We start from the raw sequence: 20,123 nt of genomic DNA on the forward strand, positions 1-20,123 counted from the left end.
TCATCGCTGCTGACTGTTGAAGCTTATCTCTGTAAATTACCTCTGTAGCTGGCAGCTGGGTAAAGTTTTTCAGTTCGATTTGCCACATAGAGTATCCATTTGGCACCCATCTTTAGGCTAGGCCCTGGAGATCTGAAGATGATCAAGATACACTCTTTGCCCCTAGAGTTGGGGGCAGTGTTGCAGAGAGGGAGGGACTGAGGAGGCAGAAACATAACGAACTGTAATTATAGAACAAATGGTATTAAGCAGGTATTTGACAAAGTGAAACAAACACTTCCTGCCTTTAGAGGACCATGAAGGGAAGATGGACGTCTGATGAAGGGCAGAAAAGGTGGGTAAACCGTAGCCTAAACCCTAAACACCCAGAGTAGCTCGAGGTGTGAGCGTTAGGATACAAGAATATGAATGTGTGACAGGAATAAACAATAGATCAAGATGTAACTAGAACATTCCTTTGTAAGGGGTGTTAAAAGATAAAGGTTCTTTAGGGCCACCTTGTAGAGGGCCATTCCTTCCTTTTTCTTCTTTATTTATTTTTGGCTGTGGCTGAATCTTCATTACTGTGAGCAGAGACTGCTCTTTATTGCAGTGTTCTGGCTTCTCATTGCGGAGGCTTCTCATGTTGTGGAACATGGGCTCTAGAGCGCACAGGCTTCAGTAATTGTGGTGCATGGGCTTAGTTGCCCCACAGGATGTGGTATCTTCCCGGACCAGGAATCAAACCCATGTTCCCTGCATTGGCAGGCAGTTTCTTAATCACCGGACCACTAGGGAAGCCCTCCTTTCAATAAATGTTAGTTGAGGGATTGTAGTAGGCCAGGGAGCTGACAATAGGCAGCTTTCGTGTGTGTGAGGAGCTTGTTTTCCTGCCTTAGGAGTTTTGCACAGATCTGCCCGCCATCCCAGTTTCCCCAGTTATCCTTTGCTCCTCCTCTTTGCCTGCTTAATTTCTCTTAATCCTTTAGAGCTCAACTTGGAAATTACTTCCTTAAGGAATATGTTCTTGTGTGCCCTACCCAACACCATTTGCTCCATTATAAGGATTTGATATCTCCTTCCTACAACTTGCCACAATTATAGTGAAAATAATTATGTTATTGTTTAATATATGCTCTATGTTTAATCTGTCTCCTGTGTGCTGCTCTTTTCTAACTGAGCATAGTTAGATACATAATTGGCATGCAATAAATATTTGCTGAAAGAATGACTGAAGCATAACCATTGAATTTAGCAATAAACAGTCACTGTTGATCTTGGTAAGACAGTTTCAGAGAAATGGTGGGGGTGGAAGTCAAATTGCCGTGGATTGTGTGGTAAATAGGAAGTGTGGAAATGAAGGCAGTGTAGTATGTGTAGACAGCTTCTTTTTAACTTGAAATATAGTTGACTTGCAATGTTGTATTGGTTTTTGGGTTTTACCGGATATTGAATATGTTTCCCCATGTTTTACAGTAGGACCTTGTTGTTTATATATTTTGTATATAGTAGATTATATCTGCTAATCCCAAACTCCTAATTTATCCCTCCCTGCCCTTTCCCCTTTGGTAATTATAAATGTGTTTTCTTTCTCTCTTTTTTTTAAGTCTTTCTTGAATTTGTTACAGTATTGCTTGTGTTCTGTTTTGTTTTTTTGGTCCCGAGGCATGTGGGATCATGGCTCCTGACCAGGGATCAAACCCACACCCGGTGCTCCCACACCCTGTGCACTGGAAGGCAGAGTCTTAACCCCTGGAATACCAGGGAAAGGGAAGGTGACGTGAAAGTCGCTCAGTTGTGTCCGACTCTTTGCGACCCCTTGGACGATACAGTCCATGGCATTCTCCAGGCCAGAGTACGGGAGTGGGTAACCGTTCCCTTCTCCAGGGGATCTTCCCAAGCCCGGGATTGAACCCAGGTCTCTTGCATTGCAGGCGGATTCTTTACCAGCTGAGCCACCAGGGAAGCCCTTTTTTTTTTTTAAATGATGCATCAACTTGTTCTTGACCCCTACTTATTTATTCACGGTAGTGCAGGCTTTCTCTGGCTGTGGCGAGTGAGGGCTGCTCCCCGCTGTAGTGCGCGGGCTTCTCGTTGCAGTGGCTTCTTGTGCTGCAGAGCTCACGCTCTAGGCACTCAGGCTTCAGTTGTGGCTCATGGGCTTAGTTGCTTCACAGCAGGTAGGATCTTCCTGGACCAGGGACCGAATTCTAGTCCCCTGCGTTGGCAGGTGAGTCTTACCCACTGCACCACCAGCGAAGTCCCATCAGTTTATCTTCTGTTAGACAGCTTTTAATACATGTGGCTACGAAGTGGAGAACCAAGGGTGGTAGCTAGAGGAGAAAGCGGGCTCCAGATTTGTTTTTAATGAGAAAGACTTGAACTTATTTAAATGGCAGTTGGAAGGAGCCAATGGAAAAGGGAGTGGTGGTGGAGACTGTCTTCTGAAAGGTGTGATGATGAGGTGGAGTCCAGATCAGAGCACAGTGCTCAACAGTTGAGTTCTGTAGACACTGGGGAGTCTGGGCGAGTCAGCCGAGACTGCGGTACACTAGGAAAAGCCAAGGGCCTGGCCTCGGGCTGGGGGGGTGGCCGTGCCAAAGGACACGGAGACTTTCCAAAGGTGGAACCAGGTGGATGTGAGAGGAGGAAGTTGAGGCAGGGATCTTGATTTTTGTGCCCTAGTGTCTAGTACTGGAGAAGGAAATGGCAACCCACTCCAGTACCCTTGCCTGGAAAATACCATGTACGGAGGAGCCTGGTAGGCTGCAGTCAATGGGGTCTCGAAGAGTCAGGCACGGCTGAGCGACTTCACTTTCACTTTTCACTCTCATGCATTGGAAAAGGAAATGGCAACCCACTCCAGTATTCTTGCCTGGAGAATCCCAGAGACAGAGGAACCTAGTGGGCTGCTGTCTGTGGGGTCGCACAGGGTCGGACACGACTGAAGTGACTTAGCAGTAGCAGCAGTGTCTAGTGCAGAGCACGTGTTAAGTGTGCGTTTAATGGCTTTGAGTTTCTCAAGATGAGCGCAGGCTCTGGAGGGTATGGACATAACAAGTTAGCTTGAATATCTTCATAGTGGAAATCCTGATTCTTCTTGAATTTTGGAAACAGCCAGAGGTCACTCAGAGCCAAGACAAATTGTTGAGTAAGTGGGTGGTCAGTTCAGAGACTGTCCCTTGTGGATTAAAAAGTAAAAGCAAGAAGCAGGTGTGGCTTAAAATAATGAGACTTGCTGGGGGTGAGATGTGGCAGTCTTAACAGGCCTTTCATGTAAGAGTTCCCAAAACATTTCATGCCAGTACCTCCAGAACTGGGAAGATTCATTTTGATGTCTGTGTTCACTAAAAACCCTCTCACTAAACCACTGTTTCACCTATAACCCAGTTGGAGGGAGTGTCTCAGACTTTTCTGCCTCAGAGTTTGTGAGGTTTTTGGTGCACTGTGTGAGCAGTACCACCCTCAAAACACAAAGGCTTCTCCCCCTTGAAAGTCTAAGAAGTTTAGATCCAGGAGGTGATGCATGGAGAGAGCGGGTGGGCTGAGGCTTTAAAACCTTCTGCCAGCTTATTCAACACTTCCCTGTGCTGCGAGGACAGCTGCCGGTGCCCTGGCTGCCCCAGAAGGCCGCCAGGCAGTCTTAAAGTGTGCAGAGCCATGCATTGTCTATTCATGGCCCCTGTGCCTGTAGACCAGGGTCCGGTGCCTGTCACTGTGCCTGTGGCAGTCTGGAGTTACCCAGAGAGAACAACGCTGCACACACGGGCGCACAACAGAGTCTTTTAACAACCCTGTCCCTTTTCCTAGGGCCGAGTCAGGTACCACAACCTGATCTCAGCAGCCCGCTTTATTTCATGAAGTTAGCACCTGAATCACACCAGGAGCATCGTGTTCTGTCCCTTTTAGAGGGACATGGACGGGCTCTGTGCTACTGCCCGTACTTCTCTGAGCCCACACAGCCCTTCCCCATCCTTTTTCAGCCTTTAGTAAACTTTCCCCATCTTTCAAGGCTCAACTTCCCCTGCAGACACTTTCCTGGCTCCCCTGAGCAGAATGAGCAGGAACTAGAAAGAGCACAGGCTTTAAAGTGAGCCAGACCTGAGTTGGGGTGCTAATGCTGCTGCTTGAGCTTCACCCCCAGCCCCAAGTTTCCGTTCCCTCACCCATTAAATGAATATAATAATATCTGTCTCATGGTATGTTTTGAGAATTGAGATTGGGTCTGTGAAAGAACCTTGCACAGTTCTTGGCAAGTAGGAGGCGTTCATGAAATGTTTGTTCTTTTCCTACTGTACTGGTAATTTCTTTCTCTGAACTAAGTACTTTGATGTGAAATAACATCTCAGTAAAAAAAAAAAAAAAAAAATACAATATGGAAGAATTGTTTCCTTTCCAGTGCATTTCCTCTTTCAGGAGCAAGGTGACTTATCCAACAGCCTCCAGTGTAGAGCTTAGACCGACGGGTCCAGTGAAAAGACCCATGATGCTGATTGAATGAATGAGCTCCTGGACGAAGTGATGGGAAATTAGCACAACTAGGGCTTTTGAGGAGAAGGACAAGGCTGCACCTTGTGTAATCTAGAGAACAGACCTTTCTGGGTGCTGGCTAGGGACAGTTGTAGGAAAGGCCGACCCGAAAAGAAAGAGACTTGTTCATTCCATGTACTCAGGACTGTGAGCATGGGCTGAAAGGAAGGAAAAGGCAGGTTTTGTTTCAGTAAAAAAAAAATAGGAGCAACCAGAACCGGCTTTTAAAATATTTATCTACTAATGTACTGGCTGCTTCGGGTCTTCTGTCGCTGCACTTGGACTTCCTCTGGTCGCGGTGAGCGGGGGCTGCTCCGGGGAGCATGGGCTCTAGGTGCACAGTAGTCAGAGCACGGGGGCTCAGTAGTTGTGGCACATGGGCTTAGTTGGAGTCTTCCGGGACCAGAGGTCGAACCCGGGCCCCCTGCGTTGGCAGGCGCATTCCTACGCCCTGTACCACCAAGGAAGTGCCAGGACCATTTTTTAAGAAGTGGAACGCCACTGCTTGTGAGGCCACGGAGTCACTGTCCCTGGGGAGATGAGCAGCTGGATGATTGCTCGGCAGGGATCTTGTGGAGGAGGGAACCGTGCGTGGAGCAGAGCATTACTCAGCCCTTCCAGCACCAGAGTCTGTTAACCCCATCTTCTACAAGGTGGGGATCCTGCCCCCGCCCTCCCTGCTTCTTCAGCCTCTGAACCCCTTGCTTCTGTGTGCAGGTGAAGATGCCTGGAGGTGTCAGGGCTGTGGAGACCACGTTGCTCCCAACCAGCGGTTGTACAGGACCGTCAGCGAAGCCTGGCATACCTCCTGCTTCCGGTAAGTGAGTCCATGTGCCTGTCTTCACCAGTGCCCTGCGGGCTAGGCACTGGCCTTCATCCTCTGGAAGATACAGAACAAGCTTCTGACTTGAGAGATTCCATTTCGAGGGGTGGTGTTCAGGGGGCAGAGGGAGGTGCCCAGGAAGTGCATGTTAGCAGAGGTCAGGTGTGGCCCCCCCCGACGCCAGATGGAACTGGAAGAACGGCACATGGGCCAGGTACGGCTAGAGGTGGGAGGTTTGGGGATGGGGGGAGCCCTTTTCAGGGTGTCCCAGCACCCTCATCTGGCCAGATGAGGAGACTGAGGATGAGAACGCGTGGCTTTCCTACACCTGCACTTCTGATTACACGGGTGCCTTGAGGGCTGTTGGCACAGCCAGCTCTTCTTCACTCCAGATGCCTCCCTAGCTTCCTGCTTTTTGTTATTAACTCTGTTATATCAGTGGCTCTTAGATGATTGTTTGGAGAAAGCTTGGTTTCTTGAAAACAGTGCAGCCTTTAATGTCAGATCTGTTCCTGCTCTCTGAGACTCAGTTTCCTCATCAGGAAAATACAGATGTTAATCATCTCTCTCACAGACTTGTTGAGATCTAATGAAGTCAAGTGTGGTAGGTACCTACTGAATGGCTGGAATCCTCGAGAGTAGGAGCTTGTCTTTGTATAATACAGAGTGTAACCCAGCGCCTGGCCTGCGGTCATTCTTCACCAGGAGGCTGGGTGGGCATTTGTGGTCTGAAGTGGCAGGGCTGTGCTCACGACGGAGAATGATAGAATGCAGACAGGCACCACGTGCTGTGAATTCCAGCTCCCACACACAGCAAAGCATCCCCTGGGCTGATAGCAAGTTCCTGAATTGACCTTTGAGCACTTGCCTCCGCCCAGGGAACTACGCGGGGGCTCCCACACACAGCAAAGCATCCCCTGGGCTGATAGCAAGTTCCTGAATTGACCTTTGAGCACTTGCCTCCGCCCAGGGAACTACGCGGGGGCTTGACCTGGAGGGCTCTGGCCTCTGGAGGGGTTGGAGCACTTTCCTGCCCTTTCAGCTCTAACTCAGAGCTCGCCAGTTTGGGCTGTGCATCTGACTGCCTTGGTTACTTCTCTCATCCCCAGGGAAGTTGATTCTACTTCCGTTTTGCTTCTTTGGTAAGATAGGAGCAGAGTGTCAGAGCTGCAGGGGCCTCTGGCTGCCCTTCCATTTTACAGCTCAGCCAAACCAGCATCAGAGCCTTGTGAGTTCCCAGGCTGGAACTCTCCTCGGCCTCAGCCGACATGGTCACGTTTGTTCCTGCCATTTTCCTACTTGTATGGATATGTTCTATCCAAAATAAGCAAGAATGGGTAGAACAAGCTATAGGAGAATTGTTGGATTCTCCTATAACTAGAAGCACCACTTTCTGAATGATACAGCCCCTTCATATCACAGACTCGAGGCCTGAAACGAGAAAGACAAAAATTACATGAAATGAGCTGGCTCTAGAACTGAAGTCTTGGGTCACTAGTAGGTCTGGTGAGATGCTAGCTTGTTAGAGTGCACTGAGTGTGTGTGTATGAGACAGACACAAGTACACGCTCACAAAGAAGTGAGGTACGTTATCCTGGTGGCAAAGAGTGCAGGCTATGAAAGAGAACTGTTTTCAAACCCTGGCTTTGCAGTTTATTAACTGGCCGTCAGTGACTTCCCTGAGCTTACCTCATCTGTAAAATGGGGAAAAGAATAGTTCTCGTCTCACAAGGTTGTTCAAGAGGATTAAATGTAGTGACCTGTGAAAAGTCCCTGGCATAGCGCCTGACACATAGAAAACCATTAATAATCAGTAGTTGTCATTAAGTGTTATGTTGAGTGTGTGTGTATTCCCCTATATGCACATGTGTATTTTAACTTTGAACCACCCTGGCAATTAAACCAATGTCATGCCTGTGGGGGAAGCAGAGTATTTCAGTTCAGTCTCCTATTTGCAGCTTTGCCTCAAGGACAGAATCCTTCTGATCTCACTCTACTGATGGGGCACGTCTCCTGACTCCTGAGCTTTCCCATGAAGTGGATGGCGTGGAACCCTTGGACAGAGCCTGGCGGTTTGCCCTAGGGAGACTGGCTGCTCTGGAGCCGATTTGTTGTAGTTGTTCAGTCCCTCAGTCCTGTCCGACTGTTTGTGACCCCACGGACTGCAGCACGCCAGGCTTCCCTGTCCTCCACTAGCTTCTGGAGTAGGCGCAAACTCATGTCTGTTGAGTCGGTGATGCCATCCAACCATCTCATCCTCTGTCGCCTCCTTCTCCTCCCGCCTCCAATCTTTCCCTGCATCAGGGTCTTTTCCAATGAGTCGGCTCTTTGCATCAGGTGGCCCAAATATTGGAGCTTCAGCATCAGTCCTTCCAGTGAATATTCAGGGTTGATTTCCTTTAGGATTGATTGCTTCGATCTTGCTAATTTGACGTTGCCCCAAATTGGAGGAATATTTTCAGGGCTTAGAAGGACTGCATTTTCTCTCTGACTCTAGAAGTGACCTTGGTTACGAGGAGCACAAGGCCTCAGCCTGAACCGTCTTAAAAGGTCTCTTCCACCCCAGCTCATCTGATTTCAGAGTGTGGGTTCAGAGTGTCTGGGTTCAAGTCTGCCAGAAGCAGCTACCCAAAGCAGATCCATTCTTTATGACTCCCAGCCCCGCTTTTACCCAGCTGGGCTCCAGTTACAATAAAGGAAATGACTTTTCTTCTCCCCTCCCCCCACACCTTTGTTTTCCTAGTCACAGGGTGGGGCTGGATATTGAAAGGAGAAATTGCTGGAGTTTGGCCCAACTCCTCCCCTCGCCTTCTTACACCAGCCCATCCCCTGTCTGCAGCCACATCCGCAGTCTTGCCTCCGATAGGGCCTTCCGCCAGATTCTCAGGTTCCCCGGACAACAGGAAATCACTTAAGGCTGGGAACCGCGGCTGTACAGTGGGGGCCAGGTGACAAACCTCCTGGAAGTCCGGAATTGTGCTGGTGCCGGCGGGCGCCTGGCCAGGATCCCCCTGGTCTCTGGACGCTTGGTGACCGCCCCTCCCGCTTCCTCTCCTCAGCCTTTGCAGTGGGCCCATTTGGACTCTTAAGCTCCTCCGACCTTCCTTCTCCATGAGCAGTGCTGTTGGTTCTAGAGCTGGGCCCTTCTCTCTGAAGCTCTCTGGAAAACTGGCCCCCTCTTGCTGGGGAGGAAAGCAGCTGGGCCACACACCGTTTGTTGTCGTTTAGTCGATATGCTGGGTCTGACTTTGTGACCCCGTGGACTATAGCAAGCCAAGTTTCCCTGTCCTCCACTGTCTCCCAGGGATTGTTCAAACTCATGTCCATTGAGTCGGTGATGCCATCCAACCATCTCACCCTCTCTCGCCCCTTTCTCCTCCCGCCCTCAATCTTTCCCAGCATCAGGGTCTTCTCCAGTGAGTCAGCTCTTCCCATCAGGTGGCCAGTGTATTGGAGCTTCAGCCTCAGTATCAGTCCTTCCAATGAATGCTCAGGGTTGATTTCTTTTAGGATTGACTGGTTTGATGTCCTTGCTGTCCAAGGGACTCTCAAGAGTCTTCTCCAGCACCACAATTCGAAAGCGTCCGTTTTTGGGCACTCATTGTAGCTGAGGTTAAAACAAGAAGCTGTGAGTGGTGACCTGGCCTCTTGGCATGTTTGCAAAGCAGGTGACGGGTTTTCTGAAGGTTGTTGCCCTTTTCACCCTTGTCAGAGACGTTTGGCCAAGGAGGAGGGAAAAGCTGCCTCTGCTGGTCTTCGTGGCCCCGACCTAGAACTCTTCTGTCTGACCTACTCTGACGTCATCTTCAGAGGGAAACACCGTGCCCCCTCCCCCCACAGGGCTCCTGCTCACTCTCAGGGCCTTCTTCCTCAGGGCCATGAAGAGCTTTCTCTCTCAAGAAGTGTTTGCTAAAGGCAGCGCTCTGGAAAAGGGATGCCGCAGGTAGAAAGCTGCCATCACTTCGTCAAGCTGCAGACCATTTCCTCTAAATTTGTGACTCCAGGAAAGGCTGGTGAAGAAATCACAGACGTAGCCACTGACTGTGGTGTAATGGGCTGGCTGACGACAGAGGGTTTTCTGCGGTGCTGAGAGCACCCACACCCCCATCCACAGAAGCACAGTAGCTTGATAATTAGAGCAACAGGTACCATTTATTGAGTGCTCACTCTGCACCAGACACTGTCCTAAGCACTTCATGTACATTATCTCATTTAATTTCCACAGCACCCTAATAATGATGGTGCTGGTCTTAAACGTGTTTTACAAATATAGGGAAGTGGAGCTTACTTGCCCACAGTCACAGAGCTAGTAGCTGGCATAGCTGGGATCTGAACCGAGGTGTCCTGCCTCCTCCTTACCAGAGTCTTTGCATTCCTGACTGGGGCGGTCATTTAACCTCCCTGAGGCTAGATTTCCTCTTCTGTAAAGTCAAGGTGAAAAGAAACCGCTGATGGTATCAGCTAACATTGAAGGACCTCTGTTCAAAGGCTTCGAGAGCTCTAGTGGAAACAGAAAGTGCTGTTAGAGGGCTCTGGGCATGGGAGTCAGTGGAGCAGCTCTGCCCCCTGCTGTTGGTGCTGCTGTCACTCAAGCCCTTGATGCCCGTTGACCTGTTTGTCCAGTTTATCTCTAGGGAAACCGTCAGCAGCAGGGCATTAAGGCGGGCGGTCAGGGGCCTGCGGCCTGCCGCGCCAGGAAGGGAAAGGGCAAACACCTGGGCCGCCTTCTGCCCCCACAGGGGACTCCATCGTGGACAAGGTGGGACTGTATGCAGCAGAGCTGTGCGCCTTAATCCTGCTCTGTTCTCTGGAAAGAGAAAACTAAGACCCCATAGAAGCCCCGCAGCAGCTATTGGGGCAGAGATGGAGAGGGGTTGTGGGGAGCCAGGGATGGACAACTGATATTTACTAAGCATTATATTGGGAGTTTTACTTAGATTGTCTGATTGAATCGGTTTCACTTAGATTGTCTTACAGTAATCCTGCAACCCCATGTTGTCCTAAAACAGAAAGGCCCAGAAAGGATAGGTGACTTGCTTAGGGTCACACAGAGCTGACATTTGAAATCAGGTCTCTCTGGCTTGGGGTGGTGGCGGGGGGTCTTGTTTCCACTGTGATTTCCACAAAGGAACAATAGACCTGGATTTGAGCTTTAACTGAGCCAGGCCAGCTGTGTAACTGTGGCCCCAGTTCTTTAGCTAAGAGGAGCATCATTATCTTATCTCTAAGACGTGGTGAAAGTTAGCCACCTCATGAAGTCACTGTGAGCATCACAGACGTAGTGGATCAGAGAGCTCTGAGAGCGTTAGGATGAGGCACCGCAGGGTCAGCGGCTGCAGGGGCAACTCTGGTCCTTAGTTAGCCATTCTGACTTCACTTGGAGCATCACCTACTATATTAAAGCATGCAGTTGGCTGCTGCTGGGGACACAGACTTAACTTCTTGGCCTGGTCTCCTAGCTTGGAGCATTCTTAACAGTGGGTTCTAGTCTGGCTTCCACTGTGTCTCTCCCCTGGAACGTTCCCTTGTTGGTCCAGAGGACAGCCCCACCAGTCTGTCTGCCAGCCAGTCTTGAGTCCATCTTGTCTGGCCTCCTGAGCTGCGCTGGAGGTGGTAATGTGAACCAGAGTTCGCAGTCAGGCTGCTTGAGTTTCCATCCCAGCACCTCTTGAGTCGCTGCCTTCATCTTTCTTCGCTAGTTTCCTGCTCTATAAAGGAGTGACTTGGTTCCATCTCAGAAGGTCATTCATTGTGCAGACTGAATCTGGCCGTGTACTCAGAGCACTCAGCACTGCCTGGCCGTCATCAGGACTCAACGGGTGTTAGCGCTGGCTGTTGGTGTCTCAGTCACTCTGAAAGCGGCCCCTCCCCTTGGCTTCCCCGAGTTCCCCCGATCTCTCTGGTCATTCTGGCTTGTTCACCCCTTTCTACCCAGCTCTGAAACGCTGCCGCCCCTCCGGGTACTGTTTCCTCCCTGGGCCTCACCCACCCCCGCGGCTCCTGTTGTCCTGCACTCACTAGTGACCGTATACTCCACACACTGATGAAACTAGGACCAGTCCAGACCTTTCCACCGAGTTCTAGACTAGCTGTCCTTCTGTCAACCTCACATGTCCCCTTGGATGTCTCGTGGACATCTCAGACCCCACTGGACCTTCAGTCTTCCCCTCCAAACTGACTTCTTTTCCATTGTTACCTGTCCCGTTGAATGGTGCCGCCATCCGCCCACTGCCCAAGCGACAGCCCAGGTGTCCTTCACCTCTTGTCATCCGCATATCCAAGCCTGCCAGTTTTATTATTATCTCTTTGAAGAGTAATATAATAGCTTTGAATGCCTCCACTTCTTTCCATTGCTCCTATCACCACTGTGTTCTGGGTTACCACCATCCCTCACCCGATGACTGCAGTAGACATCTAACTTTCCATAGTCATTCTGCACCCCTAGTCCATTCTCCACAGAGAAGCCAGAGTGGGTGATCTGTGGGGGGAAAAAAAACCCAACAAACCAGTGTGACCACATCACATTCTGTCATCTCTCTGCCTTATACACTTCAGCAACTTTCTAGCGTTCTTAGATCAAGGCCACAGTCCTTTCGGGTGCTTGTAGAGCCCCCTGTGACCTGGCCTCGCCCCACAGCCTCTGTTCCCTCTGCTTCAGCCTTGCTGCTCCTCACAGGTCCAAAACTTGCTCTTCTTTCTACTGAACGGACTTTGTTCCTGCTGTTCGCTCTGCCTGGAATGCCTCCTCACCCTCTTTTGGTCTAATTAACACCTGCTCCTCCTTCGATCTCTACCTGGATGAAGAATGGATGTCTCAGGGAAGTTGCTGCAGAATCGGTCATGGCCCCTGTTTCACAGACCTTTCCCTTTGAAGCCTTTTTTGTGGGTTCAAGCTCGCATTTATTCACTCGATCATCTCCTCAGTGACATCCTCAGATCTGTAGTCTGCTAGCATAACTTGGTTGGGGACCACAGGGCTTTTTACCTGTCGTGTGTCACCACTGAGCTCATGTTGGATATGCGGATGACAAGAGGTGAAGGACACCTGGGCTGTCCTTGTGGAAAGGGAGCAGTCTTGTGTGGTAGTTAAGAAAGACTCTAGAACCAGATTGCATGGAGGCAAATCCTGGTCCTGCCATCTACTAGCTGGGCACCTTGAGCAGGTTACTCACCCTCTCTGTGCTTTGTTTCTTCATCTGTGAAATGGAGCAGGTTGCCTACCGCCTGCCTCCTGGCATGGCTGTCGGGGTGAGTGAGTGAAGCTGTGTGTGGCCCTGGTGGGACCGGGGCTGGCAGAGCAAGCACTTGTCACTGTTATCTGCTTGTTGGTAGCTGCCAGGGAGCCAGATGTCTCCCAGCGCTGGAATCAGTATATAAATTGGTGACGCTTGCTCCTTGGAAGAAAAGCTATGACCAATCTAGACAGCATATTAAAAAGCAGAGACATGACTTTGCCAACAAAGGTCCGTCTGGTCAAGGCTATGGTTTTTCCAGCGGTCATGTATGGATGTGAGAGTTGGCCTATAAAGAAAGCTGAGCACTGAAGAATTGATGGTTTTGAACTGTGGTGTTGGAGAAGACTCTTGAGAGTCCCTGGGATTGCAAGGAGATCCAACCAGTCCATCCTGAAGGAAATCAGTCCTGGGTGTTCATTGGAAGGACTGATGCTAAAGCTGAAACTCCAATACTCTGGCCACCTGATGCAAAGAGCTGACTCATTTGAAAAGCCCCTGATGCTGGGAAAGATTGAAGGCAGGAGGAGAAGGGGACGACAGAGAATGAGATGGTTGGATGGCATCAGCAGCTCAATGGACATGAGTTTGACTAGGCTCCAGGAGCTGGTGATGGACAAGGAGGCCTGGCATGCTGCAGTCCATGGGGTCGCAAATGTCGCACACAACTGAGTGACAGAACTGAACATACCTAAAGAAGTAATGATTTTTTTTCAATTAAAATTAGTTTAAAAACTAATAGAAGTCTTCCGTGGTGGCTCAGTGATAAATAATCCACCTGCCAATGTAGAAGACATGCATTCGATCCCTGGTCCAGGAAGATCCCACGCGGCATGGACCAGCTCAGCCCGTGCACCGCAACTGTTGATTCTGTGCTTTAGAGCCCGTGAGCTGCAACTGCTGGAGCCTGCACTCCCCAGTGCCGCTGCTCCACGAGGGAGGTCACCGTGATGAGAAGCCTTGCACCACCCCTAGAGAGTAGCCTCGACTCTCTGTAACGAGAGGAAAGCCTGCAGAGCAGCAAAGCCCTAGCACAACCAGAATAAGTGATGTTTAAAGAGAAGAGTCAGCAGAATAATGTCCAGCAGTGACACAGAAAGTGAAAAGTCAGGCAAAACCAGACGTATGTCCACACAGAGATGCCGAATCTGGGTTTAGTCACCAGAAGGGCCTGCTTTGTTGCAGGCAGGGCTGGTTTGGTTAGCTCACAACTCCCAGAATGACATTTCTCTCCATGACTCTTCATTTCCCTTTATCTTAGGGTCATGCTCACATTGCAGCTTTCTGATGCCTAATTCAGCTTCCTGGGTTCTTCTTTTTTTTTCTTTTTTTTGGCCACACGGCATGTGGAATACTAGTTCCCCGACCAAGAATCGAACCCTCACCCTTGCAGTGAAAGTGCTGTATCTTACCATGGGACCATGAGGGGAGTCCCTAAACTGACTTTTAAAAAAATAAATGAAAGGACCACCTCAATGGAGACCTGGCCTGAGGATGAAGCTGTGCTCTGCTGTTAGTGAACACTAGCTGGCCAGCAGGCTTCAGTGGATGTACACGCAGCCAGCCGTGGACCTGAGACAAATGCCAGTAATGGGAGAGGAACTGGCCGCTCAGGACCAGCACTCCCTTTGTATTTCAGTCTTCCTGTTCTCTTGGTTGAGAGCCTCTGCTTGCTTAATGCCTCTGATGACTCCTCTTGCCCGTGGGCGACCTGGCTCGTGGTGGTCTGCCCTGCCCTCCCTCACCATCCCAGCCTCCCGCTGCTCGCTCGCTCACATGTGCCCGGTGCTGCGGCGGATGGGCCTTCCTCTGTTCCGCCTCAGTGCTTTTGCACATGTTCCTTCAGCTGGAATGCCTCTTGTCTGCCTGGCGATCAGCCTGTTAGATGCAGCCAATCCCTCATGGAGGGGCCTCCCCAAATGCACCCGCTCTCCTCCCCACCAATCAGAGGAGACTCTCCTTCTGTTATTCTCCGTGTATAACCTCAGGCGTGGCTCCGTCAGTATTTGTTTACATGTCTGTCCTCACTCCCCGAGTATGAAATTCTCTCAGTCTGAAGCTGCATGTAGTTCATCTTCGTGTCCCAGAGCTCGGCAGAGTGCCAAGAACACAGCGGGCACTTGGGGTTTGTCTGGTGAGCCATGTTTTTGTCCAATGACCACCTTTCTCTTTCGACTCTTGGATAAAGCCCGCCCAGTACACGTCATCACTATCTCTTCGCTTTGCAGTGTTCTCCCAGGCGAGAGCGCTTCTTCTGACATGGGGGCATGGAATAAGACCTCCATCTGTAACTGCCACTCTAGAGTCTGAAGCCAACAGTGCTGCAGCCTTGAGGGATGGCATGCCTTCTGCACAGCCCAGCCCATGGTGCTAGAACCTCTCCTCCCTTGGGCAATGCTGGAAGAGTACTAACAGGCTGTCTTTCTCCACCCTCCTCCCCGTGACCAGGAAGAACCTCCCAGTACCTCAGGCCGGATTATCCGAGTGGTTTTCTACATGTCAGTCACCTTCTGGTCCTGCCTTACCCAGTAGTGATCCTGGTTGGATCGGGGGCCCCCACTCTGCCCCCATCAGTAGCACTGACTCTTGCAGCAGCACCGGCTGTTTTTGGTTTTTTAAATATTTATTTATTTGACTGAGCCAGGTCTTAGTTGGGGCATGTGGGCTCTTGAATTGCAGCATGTGGGATCTAGTTCCCTGACCAGGGATCAAACCCGGGCCCCCTGCATTGGGAGCATGGAGTCTTAGCCGCTGGCCCACCAGGGAAGTCCCTGTTTTTGTTTTTGTCAGCCCTTGTGCTTTGCTTTGTTAACTTGTTTCAGTTCCAGAGGTGGCCTTTTCGTGAGATGACCCTCTATTCTGGAGTCCCCTTTCCCCACTGTACCTTGAGCAACACTGCAGTGTCACTGAGGACAAGAGAGAGGCAGCTACTGTGGGTTCCAGATGGGTAAGAACAGTGCCAGGAGAGGCGCGTCCCCAGTGAGCCGAGACTTCGCAGGGTGTCAGCCACCAAGCCTTCCTTTACTCGTCCAGAATAAGAAGATGACCAGACTGCCTGTAGCCGTTTCCTCCTTTGTAGCAGGGGATGCTAGTGATCTCTCCTGCCTGCCTCTCGGGTTTTGTGTGAGGATAGGATGGAATCACAGGGAAGAGCGCACAGGAGAGAGGAAAGCTGTGCTTTCAGCCTTCAGTCTGCGTCAGAAACACTAGGGCTTACACAGAATGCAGTTCTTGGGCTGGCTCCCAGCAGTTCTTACTACTTCAGCCTGGGGTGGGCTCAGGAAGCTTCATTTTTAACAAGCTGCCCAGGGGCATCTCATGCTGCTGTTCTTTTAACCACGGTTTCAGAAACACCGCTATAAATCAAAGAACAAGTATAAAATAGTTATTCGAGGCAACTTTAGTGCCTTGGACCTGGAATCCAAAGTCTTGGGTTAAATCCCAGCTCTGCCCATTCCTAAACCCGTGACCTTGAATGACCTTCTCTTTGAGCTTCAGTTCTTCATAAGTACAAAGGAGACGATACTCTTTCTCCTGGAATCCAAAGTCTTGGGTTAAATCCCAGCTCTCCCTATTCTCAGACCTGTGACCTTGAATGACCTTCTCTTTGAATTTCAGTATTTTGTCTGTAAAATGGAGCTGTTACACCCCAACCTCACAGGATTATGAGAATTAAAATGTTATGTGAGCAAGGCAACCTCAGTGAAGGGCTCATGGAATTCGGTCAGTGTTTTACAGAAAGGGAGCCAAGTGTCCGCTACTTCTGGAACATGGTGTCGTGTTAACAAACATAGGGCGAAAGACAGTCCTTGGCACCGAGCTTAATCAGATGGCACAGAAATCTGAATAGAGCCTTAGATGTAGAGTCCAGCCCCTTGAAACTCGGAAGGGAGGGTGGAAAGCCCAAGGTATACAAGGGTACCCAGTCACGTGAAATGTGTTTAGATGGAAAAATTATTCCTCAATACACTGAAGAAAGAAAGGCAGGGGTGGGGGGACCTTATGGGTGTAGGAACAGAACCGCTGTTAGTAACTTTTGAGAAACTGTGCAGAATGGGGTAATCCCCCCGGGTGTGATTGCTTGTTACTGTATAATTGTTAATACCTGCTGTGTTCCAGGCATTGGGGATCTAATCATGAATAAGAATGGAGATGGCTAACTGGCCTGGTTTTCAAAAATGAAGAAAAATAGAGATCCTGGAAAAAGTACTCATAATCTTTTTGACTTGATTCCTTCACAGAGTCCTGATGGGATTTTGTGGACGAATTCCAGTGGGGTTCCGTGGAATTTTGCAGATGATGGAATAGGTGGGCAGTGAACACTTAGGACAGGGGCTTCAGCAGCCGTGGATCCATCGTGACTCGTTAGACCTGACTTCATGTTCTCGTTGGGTCCTCTTGAATTCTACAAGGCATTGGATAAAATCTTTTGTGACATCCTAACAGTGCGAATGTGGGCAGGAAACCTGGAGAAATTGGAGGCAGAAGTTCAGGGTACCCAGCACTTTGGGGCCCTGTATTATTGCAGAGGCCGGATTCCTGAATACTTCACTTGGGCTCCTGTTGAGGAAAGGCCTTAGGACTGGAGGTCGGCAGACCCGGCTTTTAATCTCAGCCCTGAGCTTACCACAGCAACTCGGATGGGTTGCTAACATCTGTTGGTTTCCCTTGCCTTGTCTGTGCTGTACATACTCCTTTAGAGGTTGTTGCAGGGACTGACCTGGATGATGAGCTTGAAAGCTCTCTGTAAATGGAGAACACTTTATAAACCTTAGTTTTCATCACCAGTCTAGAAGTTGCTCATAACAGGGTTCCTGAACCATTTACTAGGTATCTGTGAACATCAGGTGTGGACCTCACATATTCGATCTGGAGGTAGGTAGGTACAGGCTCCGAATCCCTCTTGTATGTGATGTGCTTGAGGACGCATCAGGGAATCCCCTTCCCGAGAAGATATGAGTGCTTTGTGGGAGGTGGGCCTGGAAAAGGAAGGAGACAGCTGCCAGCTGGGGGTAGAGGAGGCTGCAGAGGGAGCTAACGGAACAAGGGCTTGGGGACTACCCAGGGAGAGCCTGCATGGCTGGGTCAGGAAGTGGAGGGGAGGAGGTGGCCAGAGCCGTGACCCCAGGAGCGAAGCTGCAGAGACAGCCTGGGGATCCCCCTTGCAGGGCGCCCAGGCGGGCTTAGCTTTGGACAGGAGCGCTAGGAAAAGTGTGTGAAGTGTTTGCTCTTAACTGTGGGACTTCTTTTTGTTTTTGTCCATTTATCATTTTAAAAACCAGCACTTAGGAGCTTCCCTGGTGGTCCAGTGGTTAAGAATTTGCCTTGTAACGCAGGGGACACCGTTTCCATCCCTGGTCTGGGAAGATTGTACATGCCACATGGCAACTAAGCCTGTGCACCACAGTTACTGAGCGCATGTGCCCTAGAGCCCGTGCTCTGCAACAAGAGAAGGCGGCGCACCACAACCAGAGGGTGGTCCTGCTAGTGACAACTAGAGAAAACCCGTGCACAGCAGCAAGGACCCAGCACAGCCCAAAAAAGCAGCACTTAGGGATTTCCCTGGTGGCCCAGTGGCTAAGACTGTTCTCTCCCAATGCAGGGGGCCCGAGTTTGATCCCTAGTGAGGGAACTAGAGCCCTCATGCTGCAAGTAAGACCTGGAGCAGACAAAAAATATATATATATAAATATATATATATATATATGCGCAGCACTTAAGTGTAAGAAAAAAATGTAAGCAGTATCAAAAAGGTAGAGAATGAACGCTGTTTCATCTGTGCTGCTTGTTCCATTACCCTAGAGAGAAACCGATTAGCCATGCGGTAGAATCCAGCACGATTGCTAAGGATTGTGTATGCAGACTTTTGAAACAGTGGGATCACTCTGCACATTCTCTGCGACGCCTGGATTTTTCATATGACGCCTCATCCGGAACAGTTTCTGTTTCAGGACCTAAGGTCTCCCTCCTTATTTTTAACGGCTGCATAGTCTTCTGTCACATGGATGTGTGATTGGATTTAGCCCAGTCCTGCTGATAGACACGTGGATCGTGCCTCATCTTTTTGTATTAAACCATGCTGTGAACACGTGTCTCGGCACATCTGTAGGAACATTTCTCTGGGCAAAATTTCTAGCAGTAGAATTGCTGGGACTCACCTTCCTGAGAGCGGACTGCTGCTGTAGTGTGGAAAATGAGCTGGAGTAGAAGGGGAGCAAAGGCAGGGAGAACGGCCAGCAGATGGGGTGACGCTGCTCCCCGGCTAAGGTCCCTGAGTACCCGTCCCTGGTCAGAGTCCTCCCGGCCAGTAGAGGGCCCCACAGGGACAGAGTTCCTCAGGCGTCAGGCTGTCTGACCAGAGCTGCCTCCGAGAAGAGGCTGGCGTGATTCATTCATTCATAGTGTTACTTGGGGCCGCCGGCCTGGAGAGCCGTCCCCTCCAGCCTCTCACCAGCCACCTTGAAGCCCCGCTCCTCAGCTGATGCCGAGGAGCCGGTCGGCTGGGCTCCCTGCCAGGCTTCCAGCTTGTGAAACGTGCAGATTAATGCCTCTCCTGCCACCTTCCCCCGCCGCCACGCCAGCCCAGGGATCCCGGCACTGCCTCTGGCAGCATCTGTGTCTTGTGCCAGCCGCTCTGGTACCTAGAAGAGTGGCTTCCCACTCAGAACCAATATCCAGGGGCAGGGCATGGAAGTACCGCCTCCACTGTGACCTTTCACCTCCTGTTCTGAGGGGTTCGGGCCCTTCGAAGTTGGCCCCGAGGAGCCATACTTGGGTCTGAGTGGCCAGCGGCTTCTCACATCTGGTGGTCCCCCATCTTTCGTGGTTTCTCTGGAGGTCTGGATTTATGGGTGTCAGGCGGACTCTACCTGGGAGGGGCCTGGGAGGCGGCTGCACCTCTTCCTGGGGGAGGTCCTCACATTAGTTCCCTACACACCCACCCACCGAGTCCTTTGTGAGGGAGCGGGGGGATGGAGAGAGCCTGCAGCCTCGCTCGCATTCCTAGACACCGACTCACTGCGCCCGCGCCGCTGGAACAGCAGAGCTGTGTGAAATGTCAAGAGGAGTTATGCTCGCGGGCTCCCTGGCCCTGTCTCGCTGTGGCTCGCATTTTCTGCCACCCGCACTCTGTTCATCAGATGGAAATCGGAAGGTGCAATTAGAAGATAATTTGCTAGTTCCAGACTTAATTTGGGGCCCCCTCCTTGCCTGATCGAATTACAGGGGAACATAATAGATTTTTGGTGAGAAGTGGTTGGCTGGAAGAAAGAGAGCTCCCCGCTCTCCAGCTGGGCGGGCCTTTCGGTATCCCGCGTGCCGTCCCCCCTCTGTTCTGTGCGCCCCCCTCCTCTCTGGCTCTTGTGTGGCCCCCAGGCTGGAATCCTGATCCTCCCAGGGACAGCTCAAGAGGTCTAAACTCAAATTGAGACCCAGGGGAAACGGGGAGCCCTCTGCAACTTCACAGGGCTGAAAAACATGGAAGCTGGCCGTTTTTTACAGACATCACCGAGACCGAGACAGAGGCAGCGACTTGCTGAAGGCCACAGAGCGAGCCTGTA

At 50.6% G+C, this 20,123-nt stretch overlaps 1 protein-coding gene across 1 annotated transcript in view; it reads left to right on the top strand.

The window, feature by feature from the left end:
* LIMK2 (LIM domain kinase 2) overlaps nt 1-20,123 on the top strand; it is a 52,192-nt gene that overhangs the window by 7,652 nt on the left and 24,417 nt on the right. Inside the window, exon 2 of the mRNA XM_052654398.1 lies at nt 5,227-5,326. Within this exon, the coding sequence (XP_052510358.1) occupies nt 5,227-5,326 (100 nt within the window). The remainder of the gene's footprint in view (nt 1-5,226; nt 5,327-20,123) is intronic.

Source organism: Budorcas taxicolor, chromosome 17 (assembly GCF_023091745.1).
Source record: "Budorcas taxicolor isolate Tak-1 chromosome 17, Takin1.1, whole genome shotgun sequence".
Lineage (NCBI taxonomy): Eukaryota > Metazoa > Chordata > Mammalia > Artiodactyla > Bovidae > Budorcas > Budorcas taxicolor.